Genomic DNA, 20517 nt, shown 5'->3' on the forward strand with positions numbered 1-20517 from the left:
GATCCCAGGCCCTCCTGCCCTCGACGCAAACCCCCCCCCCCCCCAACGACCGCCCCCCCCAAGAACCTCCGACCGCTCCCCCAGCCGACCCGCGACCCCCCTGGCGACCCCCACGACCCCCCCACCCCCCTTCCCCGTACCTTTGGTAGTTGGCCGGATAGACGGGAGCCAAACCCGCCTGTCCGGCAGGCAGCCAACGAAGGAATGAGGCCGGATTGGCCCATCCATCCTAAAGCTCCGCCTACTGGTGGGGCCTAAGGCGCGTGGGCCAATCAGAATAGGCCCTGGAGCCTTAGGTCCCACCTGGGGGCGCGGCCTGAGGCACATGGTCGGGTTGGGCCCATGTGCCTCAGGCCGCGCCCCCAGGTGGGACCTAAGGCTCCAGGGCCTATTCTGATTGGCCCACGCGCCTTAGGCCCCACCAATAGGCGGAGCTTTAGGATGGATGGGCCAATCCGGCCTCATTCCTTCGTTGGCTGCCTGCCGGACAGGCGGGTTTGGCTCCCGTCTGTCCGGCCAACTACCAAAGGTACGGGGAAGGGGGGTGGGGGGGTCGTGGGGGTCGCCAGGGGGATCGCGGGTCGGCTGGGGGGCGGTCGGAGGTTCTTGGGGGGGGCGGTCGTTGGGGGGGAGGGGGGTTTGCGTCGAGGGCAGGAGGGCCTGGGATCCCTCCTGCCCGTAATGTAGTGCGGGGTGGGGTTAGGGGGTCGCCGTGGCCAGGAGGGTTTGGGCTCCCTTCTGGCCCGATATTGTCGGGAAGTCGGCGGTCCTTCGGGGTGGGGGTGCGAGTGGTCCTGCCGGGGGGGGGGGATGTATCGGACGTCGGGGAGTCGGCCGGGCAAGAGGGCTTGGGCTCCCTCTTGCTCCGATCGTGGATGCGGGTGCGGGTGGGAGCGCGTGCGAGCGGTCGTTCGGGGTGGGGGTGCGAGTGGTCCTGCCGGGGGGGGGGATGTATCGGACGTCGGGGAGTCGGCCGGGCAAGAGGGCTTGGGCTCCCTCTTGCTCCGATCGTGGATGCGGGTGCGGGTGGGAGCGCGTGCGAGCGGTCGTTCGGGGTGGGGGTGCGAGCGGTCCTGCTGGGGGGGGTGAATCGGGCGTCGGGCGGGGTGGGAACTATGTTTTAAAACTTTTGTATACCGCGCTCACGCATATAACGCGCGAGGGGTATGCGCGGTAGGTAAAAACGCGTATAACGCGCGCGTTATATGCGTGAAAATACGGTAATACCCATAACCAGATAATTTGACACTACTAATACCCATAACCAGATAATTTGTCTGGTTATTCTTTCTATTTTATGTGAACTAACATGATTATCTTTAATTAAATCATGCTGAACATTAGCACAATCCAGATGAAAGAAAACTGTTTGCCCATACACCACCAAACTAGGATTACCAGATTTCCTCTTTTAAAAAAAATAGGACGCCTGGCCCTTGTCCCACCCCATTCTATCCCAGCCATGCCCCATTCCAGCTCCCAGCCACGCCCACACACGGACCTCACGTCTCCTTCTCCGAGCTTGGGACTGCATCTGGAGAGCCTCTGAGCATGTGCAGACGTTGATGCAATTATGTCACCCACCTGCGCGCATGCATGTGGCATCATCACGTCAACATCCACGCATGCACAAAGGCCCTGCCGAAACAGCCCCAAGCTCGGGACATTTCAAAACCCGGACAAGCTGTTGGGTTTTGAAATCCCTCCGAGCACCCAGACAGTCCTCTAAAAAGAGGACATGGCTGGGTTTCCCCAGACATCTGGTAACCCTACTCTTTAACTAATTAACTTTTGACTAACAACAGTAGCTGAAAGCTAACTGGTTAGTGTGCTGCAATTTTTCCAATTACCTCCCAAAGGGTTCCTTTTTTTAAGGAATGCTAATGGATTTAACATGCACTAATGTAAGGAATGCTAATGGATTTAACATGTGCCTGATTTTAAGGCCAAATGGGATAGACACGTGGGATCTATTCACAGAGAAAGGTAGGGTAGGGTCATTGGGGTTTGCAGACTAGATGGGCCGTGGCTCTTATCTGCCATCTATTTCTATGTTTCTATGTTTAATAATTAGCACAAGCTAAATGCTAAGAAGCCCATTTTATTCCTGTGAACTTCTTAGCATTTGCTAATTGTTAGCTCACTCTAAGTCCCAGATTCTCTATATGGTGCTACATCAGTGGTCGCCTAAAAAGTAGGGGCTGATCATGTGTCAATCTCGTGATGGCACCGTGTAGAGAATCACGCCTCCCTGAAAGATAGGCACCGAAAATGTAGGCCAGGGTTTTTCAGGCCTACTTTTCATGACACCTATCTTTGTCATGAATCTCAGCTATGTAGGCACTTTGGGCTGCCTAACGCCACTTCCGGCATTAGCCAAGCCTACAGTGGTGTTAGGAGGCCTATAGCACCTATGGAGGCACGATTCTGGCAATGAATTTTGAGGTGCCTTGAAAGTCAGTTAAAAACATTGTTTGAATGGCATTTTGTTTACTGAGCTTGGGCTCCTACCTGGCACCTATAAAATCAGTTAGAGAATCTAGGCCTAAATCCATTAGTACACCTTAGTAAAGAGACCCCCAAAGTTAATCAGATAAATTATTTTGAATGTCTACTTCGTTACTTTTTTTAAGCCAACAATTTTCATCTTCATTGGACTTTTTCATACAAAGTCAACAGGAACCTAAAATTAGCTCACTTGTCATCAAAAGGCATATTTTAAGCAAATCTGATCTGTTTTGAGCTGTGGTTTTCAGTATTCTTTTGTCTCTCTTTTTTTTTCTTTGTTTAAAATGCTGAAAATCAGACAATGGTCGCAATGTGAAAGGTAATGTACTGGTGTAACGTTTCCAAGTGCCACTTTGGCATGATATCTTGCCTGCTGCATGAACTGTAGATTTGCACATGCACATGCTAACCTCTGAATGGCCAGACGTGTTACTGAGAACAATTCTTTTCGCAGATTAAAAAGAAAACTACAGAAAGATTTCATGTGACTCATCATGAAGATGGAATTTTTAAAAATGTTTATCCTATAGGAGAGAAAATATTGTCATTATAATACATTAGTAAACTTACAGGAAAAGAAGGATAAATGGAAACCAATAGGGTCAACTGTGTTGAGCATATTTCCTATAAACCCAACGGACCAGATCCAGTACACGGTACCCAAATTTGGTGCCATACTATATAAAGCGCTCTAAGCTGAGTACTCTTTCTTAAAATAGCACATAGCTTTGATTCCCATGCCCAAATTTGGACGCCAGGACCTATACCTGCTGAAACCACGGTATTCTATAACACTGCATGCAAATTACTGTAATGCCCCAATTTGCCTATGCCCTTCCCATGGCCATGCCCCTTTGTAGGTTGAACACCATGGAATTTGGGTGCAGTTTAATAGAATAGTGTATAACAAGATGTGCATACAAATCCAAAGTGGTGCCCATTAACATCGATTATTGATTGTTAGCATCCAATTATTGATGTTGATTGGCTCATCACCCAATTTAGTTAGATGCACATCTCAGGATCGCACGCAAATTTGAGTGCCCTTTATAGAGTCCAGGGGAATATGGGAAAAATCCCTTCATATGTCATGTCCATATTGTCTTAAAGAGATTGCATCAATGCAATAATGTATTTATAAAAATTAGTGGCTAAAAGTGTTAAAATTTATTTGCTGAAATATATACTGGAAACACTAAGGGCTCCTTTTACGAAGCCGCGTTAGAAGCTTTATCGCACGGGACTTTTCATCACGCACTAGCCCCCGCGCTAGCCAAAAAACTACCGCCCGCTCAAGAGGAGGCGGTAGCGGCTAGCGCGGCCGGCAGTTTAATGCGCGCTATTATGCATGTTAAACCGCTAACGCGGCTTCGTAAAAGGAGCCCTAAATGCTGCTATTGTTAAGAATGCACAGACTGGTGAACCCTGAAGTTCCATTTCTCTTAGTAGTGTTTAACATGCTTAGTTCCCTTTAGTGAATTTGCTTTCACATTTATTGTTAAAAAACTAGAGAAACCTCTCTAGTTCTGTTTTATAAATATTAATAACTCTGGAATAGGCCAGAATTAAAGAAACACATAAGAACTAGAGCATAGTTAGGTCAATGCTCTGAATTAGATTTCTTATCTATCTCTGATCTCGGGGTGATTCACTGTAGCTCAGTGAAGTCTGAATGTGAAAATTGCACCTTGACAAATTACAGCTATACTCGCTCGAGGAGCGCAGAGAGAGGGGGGACATGATCGAGACGTTCAAGTATCTTACGGGCCGCATCGAGGCGGAGGAAGATATCTTCTTTTTCAAGGGTCCCACGACAACAAGAGGGCACCCGTGGAAAATCAGGGGCGGGAAACTACGAGGTGACACCAGGAAATTCTTTTTCACTGAAAGGGTGGTTGATCGCTGGAATAGTCTTCCACTACAGGTGATTGAGGCCAGCAGCGTGCCTGATTTTAAGGCCAAATGGGATCAGCACATGGGATCTATTCACAGGGCAAAGGTAGGGGAGGGACATTAAGGTGGGCAGACTAGATGGGCCGTGGGCCCTTATCTGCCGTCTATTTCTATGTTTCTATGTTTCTATGTTATAACTCGTAATTAATAGCCCACAGCTGAAGAAAATGAAATGCAAAGTAAACAGCCATGTGTTCATCAGTAAAACTTTTACACACCTCAGCGAATCAGCCTCTGTTGGACAGACTTGACTGGCATGAACCATAAGCGTGTCTATTCTGAATTTAATTTACTCCAAAATATTGTTTGTTGTCCATTCATATTTTAGGTCATGAGTTGTAATACTTTCAGCCTTTTGTTGCCTTAGAGCAGGGGTGTCGAAGTCGGTCCTCGAGGGCCGCAATCCAGTCGGGTTTTCAAGATTTCCCCAATGAATATGCATGAGATCTATGTGCATGCACTGCTTTCAATGCATATTCATTGGGGAAATTCTGAAAACCCGACTGGATTGCGGCCCTCGAGGACCGACTTCGACACCTGTGCCTTAGAGCAATGGTTCCCAACCCAGTCCTGGAGGACCACCAGGCCAGTTGGGTTTTTGGGATAGCCCTAATGAATATGCATAGGGCAGATTTAAATGCTTGTCACCTCAATTATATGCAAATCTCTCTCATGCATATTCATTAGGGTTATCCCAAAAAACCTGACTGGCCTGGTGGTCCTCCAGGGCCTTTTACTAAGGTATGCTAACCAATTTAGAGCATGCTAATGATTAGTGCTCATTAAGACGCAAATTCTATAAGAGGTGCCTAAAGATAGGCACCTAACTTAATTAGTAACCTGGCTTCAATTATGAGCTTTAAAAAGCTCATAATTGAAAAAAAATAAATATTAATTGGGCAATAGGCGCCTATCCTCTTAGGCATGATTCTACAAAAGATAGGTACCAATTGCATGGCACCTATCGATGCCCATCTCTAAAGTAGGCATGTTTAGGTGTGGAGAGTGACTTGGATGCCACTAGGCATGATTTCTAAAGAACTTAGGTGCCTATAATATAGGCCTTTAAAACCCGGGTCTACATTATGTTTAGGTTTGTTTAGGCTTGATATACTGCCTTTTTCCAAGTGGGTCAAGGTGGTTTACAATTACAGGTGACTAAGAGCTCCTTTTACGAAGCCGCGGTAGCGGCTATAGCGCGCGTGACTTTTAATCACGCGCTAACCCCCGCGCTAGCCGAAAACTACCGTCTGCTCAAGAGGAGGCGGTAGCGGCTAGCGCATCCGGCAGTTTAGCGCACGCTATTACGCACATTAAACCGCTACTGTGGCTTTGTAAATAGAGCCTAAGTTTTAAGTTAGGCTCCACTAATCACAATTCTGTAATTAGCATCTAAGTATGATCACAATTCTGTAATTAGCATCTAAGTATGATTGCCATGCAATAGGCACCATATTTATAGGTGCCTATCTTTTTACGCTCCAATTATAGAATCAGGCCCTAAATGCTAAAATCCTCATTATATTCCTATGGGCTTTAGATCACGCTAATCATTAGTGTGTGTTAAATCAGTTAGCATGCCTTAGTAAATTGGCCCCTTAATCTTCTTTGCTTAACTTCTAGTATGGAATAAATTCAAATTAAATTAAACAAAATTAAATTAATAAGTACATTATTTTACTGATGCAGTCCACAAGCAACTTTGGCAAGCTTACTCATCGATGGAGAATTATTAAGCTCTGATCAGTTTGGAAGCCTCAGTGTGTCAGACTTATACCCAAATGAAAGACATGGCAATACAATGCAAAAGAAAACTGGCAGCTTCTCTTCATTTCTTCCTCTTTTGTCTCCTTAAAACCAGTTTCACGTTCCTGGATGGCAGGGGGTATGGTAATCCATGCTTTCTATAGTAGTAAAATGTGCATGCATGAATTTTTCATTTTCCTCTCTAGTTTCCAGTTTCACATGTAAATAGTTTGTACTATGTGCATTACAATTAGACCTCATTTGTATTCACTCGATCTACAGCAGGAACAGGTAGTGAAAGATCCAATTCGTAGTAGCAAACATTTGCCTTATTTCTGATGCCTTCAAAACAGATGCAAAAAAAAAAAAAAAAAGCAGTTCCATACTATTTTGTGGAATGTGTTTCTTTCAATGAGAACTAATTTTTGAATGATTGTTTCATATCTATAATTTTCTGAATTATGGATTAATTGAAAACATTCATAGAATGAATAGAAACGCTTGGCTTCTACTGTATATCTTTTGGTGATGATGTGCATGTTACAGATGTTCACTGCAGAATGCATGTAATGCATGAAATAAAATTGTAACAAGATGTATCTGTTCCTGTCCAGTGTATCATAACGTATGCAGTTTACTTTGTGTATATGTAAGTTATCTTTTCTCAGCAGTACATGTGTTAATCTAAAACAGCATGGTAAACCATGATATAACCGTGTGTCTGCCACTGAATAATCAAATACTAGAAAGACACATAAGAGAGAGCCATAATTTTAGCAGAATTTACACCAATCAGATTAGTGTGGTCTCCAAATGTGATTATAACTATTTTTAATCCCAGTCTCAATATTTTAAATGCATTACCAGTGTGTTCCACACAACACAGAAACCAGAAGACTGTGTAATGTAGTCATTAGCTGAACCACCTGGCCAATATTCAAATTATTCTGCAAAGTTTAATACAGCCCTTATTTCAGATTTAAGGTGACTGATAAAGGTTGAGATTTGTAGTTATCAATGAATTCCATCACTAGCTTACATCAAAACATAGACCTGAAAGTAATGAGGCCTGATAATCAAAATGATTTAACCAAGGTGGAGAGGCTCTTGCTTGGGCTAGGAAGGGATATTTAGTGGCATTCAACAGGGCAATGTTGCTGAATATTCCCTCTGACCACTACAGATTTGTCCAGGCTGTGCTAGAGTGAACCAGGGGACAGAGTCTGCATGGAGCCAGGAGTTATGTGGCCACTGGCACCCTAGAGGGTACTTGGGGGTTTAGCCTCCCCCCCCCCCCCAATTTGTGTTTTAGACACCTGGCTGTCAGAGGTCCCCTGTCCTCCACTTGTGACCACCGCTGCCACTGCAACCGGCCTCCTCAGTTTTCGTTAAGTTGAACATGCGCAGGGGATGGGGCTCTCCTACACATGCTAGATTTCATAGAAAATGGGCATGCACCGGAGGGGGAAGCCCGGCACAGAGGTGGCAGCAGTCACAGTTGAGATGAGCTGCTGGCAGAATTGAGGACCCTTATCAGCTCAAATATGTGGGGGTCATGGGAGGGGGGAAAGGGTGATGGCAGAGCGAACCAACATTCCCCCCCCCCTCCCACACACACACCTCTTGTGCTTTGGTGCCCCTGAAATTTGATAGCTGGCTACATGCCTGCTGCTGATATTTAGTTCTGGTGCCTGCTTAGCTAACTGGGGTAGTAAGACTGCATAAATACCAGTCCTAGCTTTGCCCGCATGACACTGAATGTCAGCCATACCCACATAACTTCTGGGTGCCACTGTTGACCTGGATATTCAGTAACAGTCCCCAGATATGGACCAGCAAATTAGCCTGAGGTGGTCAGTATTTATAATAATACTGACTGTCATTGGCTCAATGTTTACCTTTAATTGGTTCTGATAAACCTTAGTAGCATCAAAACATCAGTTTTCCATGAAATCATAAAAATATATCTTCTCTAACCTCTTTGTAAACATTTTTGTGAATGTACAAGGATATAGTATTCCCAAAGGTAGACATTTATTTTTGACTACTGTATGTATTAAAAAAACAAACAAACGTGTATGTTAAGTAAGTCTAATAAAGGTGTTTCGAGGAGGTACTGAAGCAGTGATAAGAAATTCTGAACAAAGGGAGACAATCAAAAGGTTTCCATCTACCATGCATAACGTGACCATTTATTTTTTTTCATCAAAATGGGACATCTATTAATTGTCAGTCCCTCCCCCCAATCCCACCCTAGCCCCAGCCCCAATCCTGCCCCCAATTTCTTCCATTCATTTTTCATGTACACATAATATCTTATTAATTCATAATGGTAACCATAAAAAAAATTTTAAAACCCACAAAGCACAATATACGCAGAGAAAATGTTAATTATCATTTGTATTTGAGGAGGTTTCAAAGATATCAAGGCAGATGACTTTGAAATATGCAATGTCACCTCAGTAACTAGAAAAATAGACAAATATAGTGCAAAATATAGACAGCAGATATAAATTCTCAAAACTGACACATTTGATCACTAAATTGAAAATAAAATAATTTTTCTTACCTTTGCTGTCTGGCGATTTCATGAGTCTCTGGTTGCGTTTCCTTCTGACTGTGCATCCTTTCTTTCATTTCTTTCTTTTTGCACTCAGGCCCAACAATTGTCCTTTTCTATTCCCTCCCTCCTTCCTTCCTATGTCCTTAGTGCCCCTTTCTATGTCCTTAGTGCCCCCTGTGCTCCTTCCTATGTCCCCCCTCACTGCCTTCCAGTCTTTGTCCCACCCCCTTCCCTGAAGCCAGCCAGCCTACCTACCAACCTCCCTGCCATGCTAAAGCCAGCCTGCCTGTCTGCCTCCCTCCCTCCCTCCTGTGCTGAAGCCTACACTGATTCAAACCCCCCCCCCCGTACCGTCCCCCGCTGCTGCTTCCTGCCCAGAACTTCCTCTTCAATGTCAGAATTGACGTCAGGAAGAAGGTTTGTGGTCCAGCGCCTGGACCTTCCTTTTCTTTAGTTGCAGTGGGTGGCAGCAGCGGTGGACTGGGGGGGTTTGAAGTGGCAGAAGGCCAGGATTCGGTGGGCAGGAAGCAGCAGTGGGGGGCAGTCCAGAGGGGGACAGGCTTCAGTTTCGGCAATGGAGGGAGGGAGGCAGGCTGGCTTCTGCGCGGCAGAGAGGGAGGGGAAGCGATCACCTATCCCGTTGTCCCCACGCACATTTGAAAATGGGACATTTCAGTGTTGTGAAGCTGTGCGTGGGGACAATGGGACAGGGGATCTAAAAACGGGATGATCCCATTCAAAATAGGACTTATGGTCACCTTAACCATGCAGCATGTTTTAAACAAGCTTTCAGTCATAGATGATTAAATTACTCCCCCCTTCCCTCCCAACTCTTTCAGAACATCAAGATCCCCCTCCCCCTGGATCATGGCAGGCCTATCTGCCCAATCCCTGGTGGTCCAGTGGGACATGGACAGAACAGTGCCTACGCCCTCCTGCCCAGCACAGTTGCCTCCTCAAAATGGTTGCTATAACCTTTGTCAGGCACAAATGTTCATGTACAAAGTTAGGTGTGAAATATGATTTAGCTAGTATTCTGAAAATTTGCAGCTTACATCTTTAAAGTCAGTTAAACTGTCATCAACTAGGAAGCTACAGCCTCAGCACCCTGAGGTTGTGGGTTCAAATCCTTTGCTGCTCCTTGTGACCCTGGGCAAGTCACTTAATCCCTAGGGTAGAGTAGAGTTTGAGCCTACTGGGACAGACAGGGAAATATGATAAAGTACCTGAATATAGAACCACTTAGCACGCGCTAATGGTTAGCGCACCTTAGTAAAAGAAGCTGTATTATTTATACAGTATATTTTATCATATTTTTTTATTCTAGCCATTGTAACCCGCCTTAAAACTTATGTAAAAGGTGGTATATCAAATCATTAAATCAAATAATTCCACACATATAACACCATTTACAGAATGTCACGCAGAAAATGCTCCAATGTCCATTCAGTCCTTATGGGCATCAGAGCATTTACCGCAAAGGCCTGCACTATCAGGATTTGTAAAAGAGGAGGTTAGTGAGGATCATCCTGACGCCTACCTTTAGTCCCCATAAATTGAATTCCCTCCCCTCCCTAAATGTTTCAGCACTATTTGTGCAAATTCCTGTATTGACCTTCAGAAATGGGGAATACATGTGTATGTTTTGGCCCACCCTAACCATAACCAGGACATGCAGCTTTGCCATATGCACACATTTACAATTTGCACGTTTAAATCCTGATTTTTTAAAAACTGGATTTTCTACATTTATTTGATATCCACATGTAAATACTGGTATTTACCAGGGGTGGGCAATGATTAAAAAGATTAATGAAAATTAATCATGGTAGTAAATATTTTAATCACACGATTAATCAAGCTTAATCATAGCATGCATTTAGTTCAAGAAAAATAAAATTTCAAAGTACAAAATGATCCTGACATCCACATAGGTGCCTTCAGAACTAGTTGGGGGTCTTCAATATTTGTGGCAATATTTTAGATCCCAGTGTATGCTATATTAACAGAGGATAAATCACTGCTGAGAGTTCTTCAATTGGAAAAGCTCATCTGATCTGTACCAGCAATCAAACTTTTTCATATGCCTGGACAGTTATGCGGAATGCTAATGCAGAGATGATTAGGCAGATTGAAGACTGTGAGTGCATACTAGAGTGTTACACGGGGACAGAAATCCCACCCATCCCCGCCTGTCCCCGCCAGGATCCTATCCATCCCCACCCGTCCCCGCCAGGATCCTCTCCGTCCCCACCCGTCCCCTTCAGGATCCTCTCTGTCCCACCCATCCCCGCAAGGAATTACCTCCATCCCCGCCTGTCCCCATAAAAAACAACAATTACTTCTGACAGAATCATCAATTCCACAGTTTCTTTTGTGTTTGCGCTGCTGTTTTCCTTGTGGAATCTCTTTGGTGGAACCCTTTTTTAGTTTTCTGTTCAGGTAATTAACTTATAAACCCCCTCTTTTACTAAGGCTGACGTGTCCATTATATTATATGGATGAACCCTGCTTCCAAAGCCTTCCATCCCCGTGGGAGTCCCGTTGGCTAGAGGGGGGTCCCGTGGGAGTCCCATGGGTTAGGGGGGATTCCCGCGGGAACCGCAGGATTCCCGCGATCCCCGTTCCCGTGCAGACCTCTAGTGCATACCTTAGCAGCAAAACAAAATTAAAACAATGCAGCACAGTACACATGTCCAGCATCCCTCTTCCTCTCCCCCTGTTTACATTAATAGACCTGACTCTTCATAAGGTCATTGGCAATGATTCCTACATACTAATTGCCATTGACATAAATGCCTTCCCTCTCCCAACTTCCACGAACATGAAACAGGAAGTTGTGTCAAGGGGGGAGGACAGGACACAGCTCAGGGAAGGCTTCCAGGTCAGCTGCAGGCAGCACGTGGGAATTGCTGAGAGTGGCAGTGACCCTATGAAAAGTCAGGTAAGACAGAAACGAGAGTGGAGAAAGAGATGCCAGTCCGCAGGATGGGCCGGAGGAGAGGAAGCAATGCTGGACAATGGGGAACACTAAAAATTTGAACCTTTGTTAAATTATTGCTTCCTTGTTAAAATTAAAAAAAAAAAAAATGAATCGGATTAATAGCACAATAAATGCCTACCCTATATTTAAGATTTCATCCAGTAAACAGTGCAGTTTTGCAGGATCTTCAGAATGCTGTTAGACACAATAATATTTATATCGTACAACTTAGCTCTTCATTGATCCTATATTTTGATCTTCTTTCATAGTGATAGTCTTCCCAACTCATTATCAATTACTAAATTCATGTTTTTCAAATTTTCTGATAATAATAGTAAATAACTTATCTGAGTTTCCTTGAAAAATTAGTTACACCCCTCCCCAAATGGCCATTTTGAAATTTAATTTTAAATGAGTGTGTTATGTTGGAGTAGCTATCTACCTCATCATAGAATAATGCAAGTTATGTACATATCTCCAGCACTGAGGCAGAAGCACTTACACTTGTTGTATGGCTGGTGTAAGTGCTTATCCCCAAATTATAGATATTTCTTCTAGCTATTTCTCTACTATTATACTAAAGGAGGTAGGTTTAGGGTGGGAATATGGATGGAAGTGAGGGGAAGGGGAGGTGGAAGGAGTGAGTGCAAAAGAGGAAGGGGGGTGAAGACAGAGGGAAACCAAGGCAAAAGAAACATCCACACACTCGCATTCATCCAAACATACAAAGCTCCAAATACATATACTCACTGACAATTCTCTCCCCAAACATACATGTACCTCCTGAATATCCTGTTACATAATGACCTTTAACAGATATGCCTTAATTCACTGATAAAGAATGGCATTTTAGAAACTGACTTTATCCTTGCATTGTCCCACACATACCTTACACCATCCCCTGCACTTAGATAAACAGCCTTTACATTTCCTTGTACTCACAGCCATGCTCTCTACACCATATGCCTCCCTCAGACTAAAATTTTATGTTTCCCTACCCCACCTGAAACCACTCAAACATTCAGCCATTATTTGCTCCATGCCCACACATTATTTGCTCCCTCCCCCCCTTTAACAAAACCATAGTGAGGTTTTTAGTGCCGGTCGCGGTGATAACAGATCCGACGCTCATAGGAATTCTATGAGCTTTGGAGCTGTTACCGCCGTGGCGAGCGCAAAACCCCACTCTGCTGTTTTGTAAAAGGGGGGTAGTTACATACACCTTAGTGCAATATCTAGAGCCTGCACTTTCAACTTGCTTAACTTTATTTTTATTCACTGGTTAACTTTTTGCTGTAATTTTTTTAAAGTCACAAATTTTGATGAATCATGCTCATAAGAACTGCTTGACAAGTACATTGCATGGCGTTCCCTGTTTCTAGTAGGAAACTATAATTTTTATTGTATAAGTAGAAAAATATATGTGACTTCATTAAAAGAAGAGAGACAGAAGAGACTACAATATATATAAAAACCTGCTGCTGCACACATTTCTGATTTCATAGTATCTCTGTGACTAGTCATTTCCAGAAATATCTTAAGGCTCAATTTAATAGTTCAGTTAAATTACGCTGGTTTTTACAAAGCTGCGGAAGGTCTATTGAGGTAAATGCTCCGACGCTGATAGAATTCCTATGAGCACAGGAGCATTTACATCACTAGCCTGCGGTAGCTACCTCTACCGTGGATTTGTAAAACGAGCCCTTAGATTTGTCTTTTCAATTAAAATGCAATTTATTTCCATTTAAATTGCCTGGTAATCTGTAAAATATAAATATATTAAGTAAAGTTAAAAACTAAAATGCATTAAGAAACTGAGGAAGACTGAATATTACACTATTCAACTTTTAATGTAATGCTAGAAGTTTTTGTCCAAATATCTGTAATTATGTAGTTTTTAAAATATTCATTGCTATCGATTTTTTTTAAATTCATCTGTCATATAGTTTGTATTTTTCCCCCATAATTGTCTTTTTAGGACCTTTTAATCATATCAAGTCCAGCCTCCTGGGATCTACATCAGACTCAAATCTCAACAAATACAGCACCATCAACAAGATTCCTCAGCTCACGTTAAACTTTTCTGATATAAAAAATGAAAAAAAGTCCTCATCTCCACCCTCTTCTGAGAAAACAATTATTGCACCCAAGGTTAAAGAGAGAACGCACAATGTAACAGAAAAGGTTACCCAGGTAAGAAGAACCTCAGAACATTGAAGACCCTAAGAACATCAGATGGATCCTAATGGGTCAGACCAAAGGTCCATCAAGCCCAGTGTCATGTTTCCAATAGGGATGGACAGCTTTTCTTTTTGCGTTATTCCCCGTGTCATTTCTGGGAATGTTCATTTTATTCATTTTGTTTGGCCATGCTTTTTCGTCATGTGAGCAAAGTTCTAGAGTGCACACTTTTTTGAAAGAAGATGCACTATAGGCCTGATTCTATAAGTAACACCTAAATTGGGGATGCCAAGTTCCACAAGGAGCTCAAAATTAATTGGCTTAATTGTCGGGGTAATTGACCACACCACTGAAGTTAAAAACTTTAAAAAAAAATCAATCAATTAAGAGTGATGCTTAAGTTGAGGCACCTACTAGCGCCTAAGGATACCTGCCTGAAAGGTAGGCATGGTTAGGGGTAGAGAATAGGCTTGGTTGACTTAGGCATCACTAGGCGTCTATGTTAGGTGCTGGTAAATTAAGCCAGGAAAACCCTGGCCTAATATACAGGCGCCTAGCACTAGTACGCTTACCAGCATAGGTGCGATTCTATAAATGGTGCCTAGCGGTTCATTAACAATCATGCTTAGCGATGCCTAAGAGTCAGGCGCTGCTAGGCATCATTTAGAGAATCAAACCCTATGTGCAAAGAGGGAACACTCTTTCTGAAAGACTGCACACTCTGCATGCATGTGCTTGACACATGCACGATTCCTAGTTTGCACATGCACAAGGGGTGTATTCTTTGGCAAACAGCATGTACAGTAGTCCCTTGAAAGAGTTTATACTATTATTGACAATGATAAAACATAAATGTTCATGTTTGTTGCAGTTGTGCGGGTTTCACCACATCTGGGAGCCGCGGAAGCCTAAGAGAACAGAAATGTTCATGTGGTTTGTTATTTTTATGTTTTTTTTTTGCTTCTCATTTTCATTTGATAATGACATGCAACAACATGAGATTTCCCATATTATTGCAAACAAATGTCTGTCCCTTGGCTCCAACGGTGCCAGATCAGGCCACTAGGAATCACCCAGCTGATTTCAAGAATCAATTCCATTTCTTGTTGCTTGCTCCCATGGATAAATATAAGCTTTACCAAGGGCACATGGCTAATAATGGTTTATGGGCTGTTATTAAAGAACTTCTCTGAATCTCTTTTATTTTTAATCCAGTTTGCTAACTACCTTTCTAACAACCTTTGGTAACAATTTACGCGGTTCATTTGTGCACTGAGTTCAAGCTATCCTTACAATTCAGAATTTCAGGTTGTCTAATTGTTTTCTATATTCATGCTTTCCTGATGTATTAACCTTGAACTGGTCTCTTGTTAAATGCAAAATTTCCTATAATTTTGCATGGCATCTCTTATTCAAAATGGATTCTTTTCTGCCATGATAGAATTTGTGCTGAACAAACAGCCTGAATGCCTGAAAATATGTTTTATCTTATCAACATTACAGCACCAGGTATTTAGCAGATACATCTGCCACTGACAAATCGCCAAATCAGTCACACTCAGCTCTATTAACCCCCACAAAGGCTCCATTACATTGATTAGAGCAGTGGTTCTCAATATTTCTTCCGCTGTGACACCTCTGGCATTGTTCATGTTTGTGACACATTGAACAGTAAAATTCACAGCGAAACAAACTCCTAAATATTTCAGGGTTAAAAAATGATGCAAAGGAAATATCAAATAAACAGAATTTACTTTGTTTTATGAACTATTATTAAAATGAAACATGTTAAAAAAAAAATTTTTTTCAAAGAAGTTTCATCTTTACTTTTGTCAATGAGAAATCTTGGACTGATGTGTTGCTAACAGTTTTTCCATGTTGGATTGAACAGTAAGAAAATTCATAATAAACTTACCATTTTAGAGTCAATATAGCTTATCATATAAAACAACATAAGAACATAAGAATTGCCACTGCTGGGTCAGACCAGTGGTCCATAATGCCCAGCAATCTGCTCACGCGGTGACTCTTAGGTCAAAGACCAGTACCCTAACTGAGACTAGCCTTATCTACGTACGTTCTGGTTCAGCAGGAACTTGTCTAACTTTGTCTTGAATCCCTGGAGGGTGTTTTCCCCTATAACAGCCTCCGGAAGAGCATTCCAGTTTTCTACCACTCTCTGGGTGAAGAACTTCCTTACGTTTGTACGGAATCTATGCCCTTTAACCCCCAGAGACCCAAATATAGAAAAAAACGTAAAAAAAATTTTTTCGAACGTTCACATGTTGTTATAGGAGGCTTGTGATCCCTAAATCAGTGTTTTTTTTTATTTTGACATTTTAGTAACTTTTGGGGAGGATGTTATAAAATTGCAACGCTGGGCCTGTAAGGTAGCAGAATTTCAATAGTGTCACTCTCTCTCTGAACACATGTAAGGAATAATTAAAAGTTTATTTGTACTTTACAGCTTATAAAGACCCACCTAAGTTTATGTATATACACAACAACAATAGTATAATAAAGAAAAAAGTAATTTTTATTATCAATTTAATACAAAAAATGAGTATCATATAAAAACGCAAATTTTTCCCTGTGAAGCGCCCATTGACTTCTATCAGCGGTAATCAAGAAATTTCGTGTTTTTGCACAAAAAATTTCATGTTAGCGCAAATCTTTTGGCAGTTTTGTCCCAGCGTTGAATCTTCTCCACTGGTTGTGGGCCAGCAAAGGAAGACACAAGTGTAACCTGTCTGTTGTCAAACCATTTCACAGCACAAATGTTGTGATTTGACTCCACTCTGACATCAAAGCTTCCTCTTCCCTTTTTCTTCAAGCTTTTCTCATCCTCAAGATTACAGTTTGGAAGGCGCACTTGTCTGGCTGTTCCTGTGTAATGAATTCCACAATCCAGCAGCCTAACTATCAATGGGATGCTGGTGAAAAAGTTGTCTGCATAGATAATAATAATAATAATAACAATAACTTTATTCTTGTATACCGCAATACCATGGAAGTTCAATGCGGTTAACAATAGAAGAGACTGTACATTTACAGCGATGATACATATTACAGTGTTGTTACATTTACAGAGATGTTACATAAATAGCAATAATAAAAAGGCATATACTAAAGAAGAGACAGTACGTATATAGCGATGTTACATGTTATAGCGGTGGTAAATGGAGGCAATGAAAAGGCAGGGCAATTAGGTAAAACAGAAATTGAGAAAGAGAGGCCATAGTGGCTTGGGAGGGGGGCGTAGTCAGAGGGAATGGAGGCATGTCGAGGTCAGGAGGATGCAGGGAAGGAGGGAAGGCAGCGTTAGCGGAATTTGTCGAAGAGGTAGGTTTTTAGTGACTTCCTGAACAGGTGGTAGGGCGGGGAGTTGGAGATGAGGGCGGTAAGGCAATTGTTCCATTTGCCCGCTTGGAATGCTAGGGTTCTATCAATGAATCTCTTGTAGAGGCAGCCTTTTAGGGAGGGAAAGGTGAATAGGTGGGCGTTTCGTGTGCGAGAGGGGCCTGCTATTTCAAGGTGCTCAGACAAGTAGATTGGGGAAGATCCTGTAAGAGTTTTGAAACAGAGGCAGGCGAACTTAAAGATGATCCTTGCCTCAACTGGAAGCCAATGGAGTTTGGTGTAGTAGGGGCTAACATGGTCGTATTTTTTGAGATCATAGATGAGGCGGACGGCCGCATTTTGGACTGTTCTAAGACGTTTGATGGTATTTTTATAGGATCCCAGGTAAATAATGTTGCAGTAGTCTAATATGCTTAATACCAGAGATTGAACGAGTAGACGGAAGGCTTGGTGGTCGAAGTAGCGTTTGATGGTGCGCAGTTTCCAGAGGGTACAGAAACATTTTTTCACCTGGGCACTGGTATGGTCATCGAAGGTTAGGGTGCGGTCCAGGATGACTCCAAGGATTTTTATGGTGGGTAAGATAGGGTAATCTAGCCCATTCAATCTGAGGGAAGTGTTTGTTAATTTGTGGTTGGGACTCGCTAGGAAGATTTTGGTTTTTTCAGAGTTCAATTTTAATTTGAGTTTTGAGGTCCACAGTTCTAACTTGGTGAGGATAGATGCGATGAGTTTTTCCGTTTCTAGAGTGAGTGAGGTAATGGGGACAATGATGGTGATGTCATCTGCGTATATGAACGATTTTAGGTTAGAGTTTGCTAGGCTTCGTGCCAGAGGGGTCAAGTAAATATTGAATAGGGAGGGGGATAGGGGAGAGCCTTGTGGGACTCCACAAGGGTTACGCCAGTGGTGGGAGAAGGCTCCATTAGTGTGGACCTGGTAGGTACGGTTTGTTAGGAAGCCTGTGAACCAATCTATTACCTGTCCGGAGATGCCGATGGAGTCAAGGCAGTTGAGCATAATGTCGTGGTCGACCAGGTCGAAGGCACTACTCAGGTCGAATTGAAGTATCAGGGCGCTTTTACCCAGAGAGAACAGGTGGAGGAGGTAATTTGTCAGGGCAGCTAGGACGGTTTCGGTGCTATGATTTGGGCGGAAACCGGACTGGGAGTCATGAAGAATATTGAACTTGTCGAGGTAATTCGTAAGGTTGTTGTTGACAAGACCTTCCATGAGTTTTTGGAAGAGTGGTATGTTGGCGATGGGTCTGTAGTTGGTGATGGAAGAGATTGGCTCCTTGGGTTGTTTAGGGATTGGGGAAATGAGGATGTGGCCAAGTTCGGACGGGAAGTATCCCGTGGACAGGCATAGAGATACCCAATTGAAGAGTTCTGCTTTGAATGATGGGGGGGCGCATTTCATGATGGTGGGAGGACAAGTATCTAATAGGCAGTTGGAATTGGCGTATTTAGAATAAAGTTCGAGGAATAGATTCCAGTCAGGATTTACAAAGGAGGTCCAGGACATGTCGGCTATTGAACCTTCAGTATCTGCTGCGCGTAGGTTGAGTGGGGGATCGGGGCTGTGAGCTGAAAGAGACAGTTTTAGAGTGTGGATTTTGTTCGCGAAGTGGTCGGCTAGAGTGATTGCGGAGGGAGGGAGGTCGGAGGTGGAGCGTTTGTAGTTGTGACTATGTGGAAGTGTGGAAGCAAGTTTCATCACAACATCCCCTGATAGTCCAAGTTCAGATCTTGCCCGTATTCCATTCACACTGCCTTGGTACACATCAAAATCACAAAGTATACCAGAGATTCCAGTCCTTGCCCACAGCTTGAACCCCCATGGGTTTGGCTTGCCACGCATGTACTGTTTGATGCTGCTGAATTTCCCCCTGAAAGGGATCATCATTTCATCAACAGAGTTATGTTCTTCAGGGACCACTTTTAGGCATTTCTCTCTGAAAGCATCAAGCCATGGTCTGAGTTTCCAGAGTTTGTCACTTTTTTGTTCCATCTCAGACACGGTTAGATTGTTCACAAAATGTAATGATGTCAACAGAGACTGGAATCTGTTTCGTGACATTACATCAGCGACAGGACTGTATCTTGTGTCTGCTTCCCAGTACATACGGACTCCAGGCATTTGGACAAGACCCATCTTCAGATACATGCCAATCATCTGCTCTATTTCCTTTGTGTTTGTGTTTATAGATGATCCTTTCTTCTGAAAACTGTACTGATTTGTGTTATCTGCCAGAGCGTTGATCATATCTTCTGTCACAAACTTCTGAAAGTACTCCAGTGGTGTGCAGAGGGAATGGACATCATTACTCCAAAGCAGGCAACAGGGTTGTATGACTTCATGGCCAGATAAACAGACCTATTTACACATTCAACCATCCAATGGTGTTGCAGAACTGAACAATAGGTTCTATTAGTAATGTACATGAAGTTTTAAAAAGAAAAAAAAATGGGGGAGGGTTTATTTTGTAGCCTTAAATGTGATGTTGTAATATTACAACACTGGTTCTCAGGGGGTTGCAGACAAAACCTTGCTATCACTTTGACCCACTGTTGTAAAATTACAACATAGAAATAACCAGCTCTAAATCTCTTAAAATCAGTATATTCAATGATGTCATAAAATCTGCATGATCTACACATATTAATGATCACATAAAAAAATATTTCAAGCTTTTTACTTACTTTAGTCCTGATGTATCCCGTCCAAAACAACAAGATGATATACTCCAAAGCAGGCAACAGGGTTGTATGACTTCATGGCCAGATAAACAGACCTATTTACACATTCAACCATCCAATGGTGTTGCAGAACTGAACAATAGGTTCTATTAGTAATGTACATGAAGTTTTAAAAAGAAAAAAAATGGGGGAGGGTTTATTTTGTAGCCTTAAATGTGATGTTGTAATATTACAACACTGGTTCTCAGGGGGTTAAACTTTAGAGAGTGCCCTCTCGTTTTCCCTACCTTGGAGAGGGTGAACAATCTGTCTTTATCTACTAAGTCTATTCCCTATACTGTATATTCAAATTCTGGTGTCACCTTAGTAACAGCAACATAAAGGGGTCCTTTTATTAATTTAGCCAATTTAGCGTGCACTAAAGATTAGCACGCGCTAAATGCTAAGGCATGCATTATATTCCATAAGTGCCTTAGTATTTAGCACACGCTAAATCAGTTAGTGCACCTTAATAAAAGGAC

The 20517-nt window shown here is 42.8% G+C and overlaps 1 protein-coding gene across 2 annotated transcripts in view; it reads left to right on the forward strand.

Moving 5' to 3' along the window:
- KCNH7 (potassium voltage-gated channel subfamily H member 7) overlaps nt 1–20517 on the forward strand; it is a 457016-nt gene that overhangs the window by 259923 nt on the left and 176576 nt on the right. For both annotated transcript variants that reach the window (XM_033947144.1, XM_033947145.1), the window contains exons 6-7: nt 2807–2827; nt 13732–13946. In XM_033947144.1, coding sequence (XP_033803035.1) covers nt 2807–2827; nt 13732–13946 — 236 coding nt within the window. The remainder of the gene's footprint in view (nt 1–2806; nt 2828–13731; nt 13947–20517) is intronic.

Source organism: Geotrypetes seraphini, chromosome 5 (genome assembly GCF_902459505.1).
Source record: "Geotrypetes seraphini chromosome 5, aGeoSer1.1, whole genome shotgun sequence".
Taxonomy (NCBI): domain Eukaryota; kingdom Metazoa; phylum Chordata; class Amphibia; order Gymnophiona; family Dermophiidae; genus Geotrypetes; species Geotrypetes seraphini.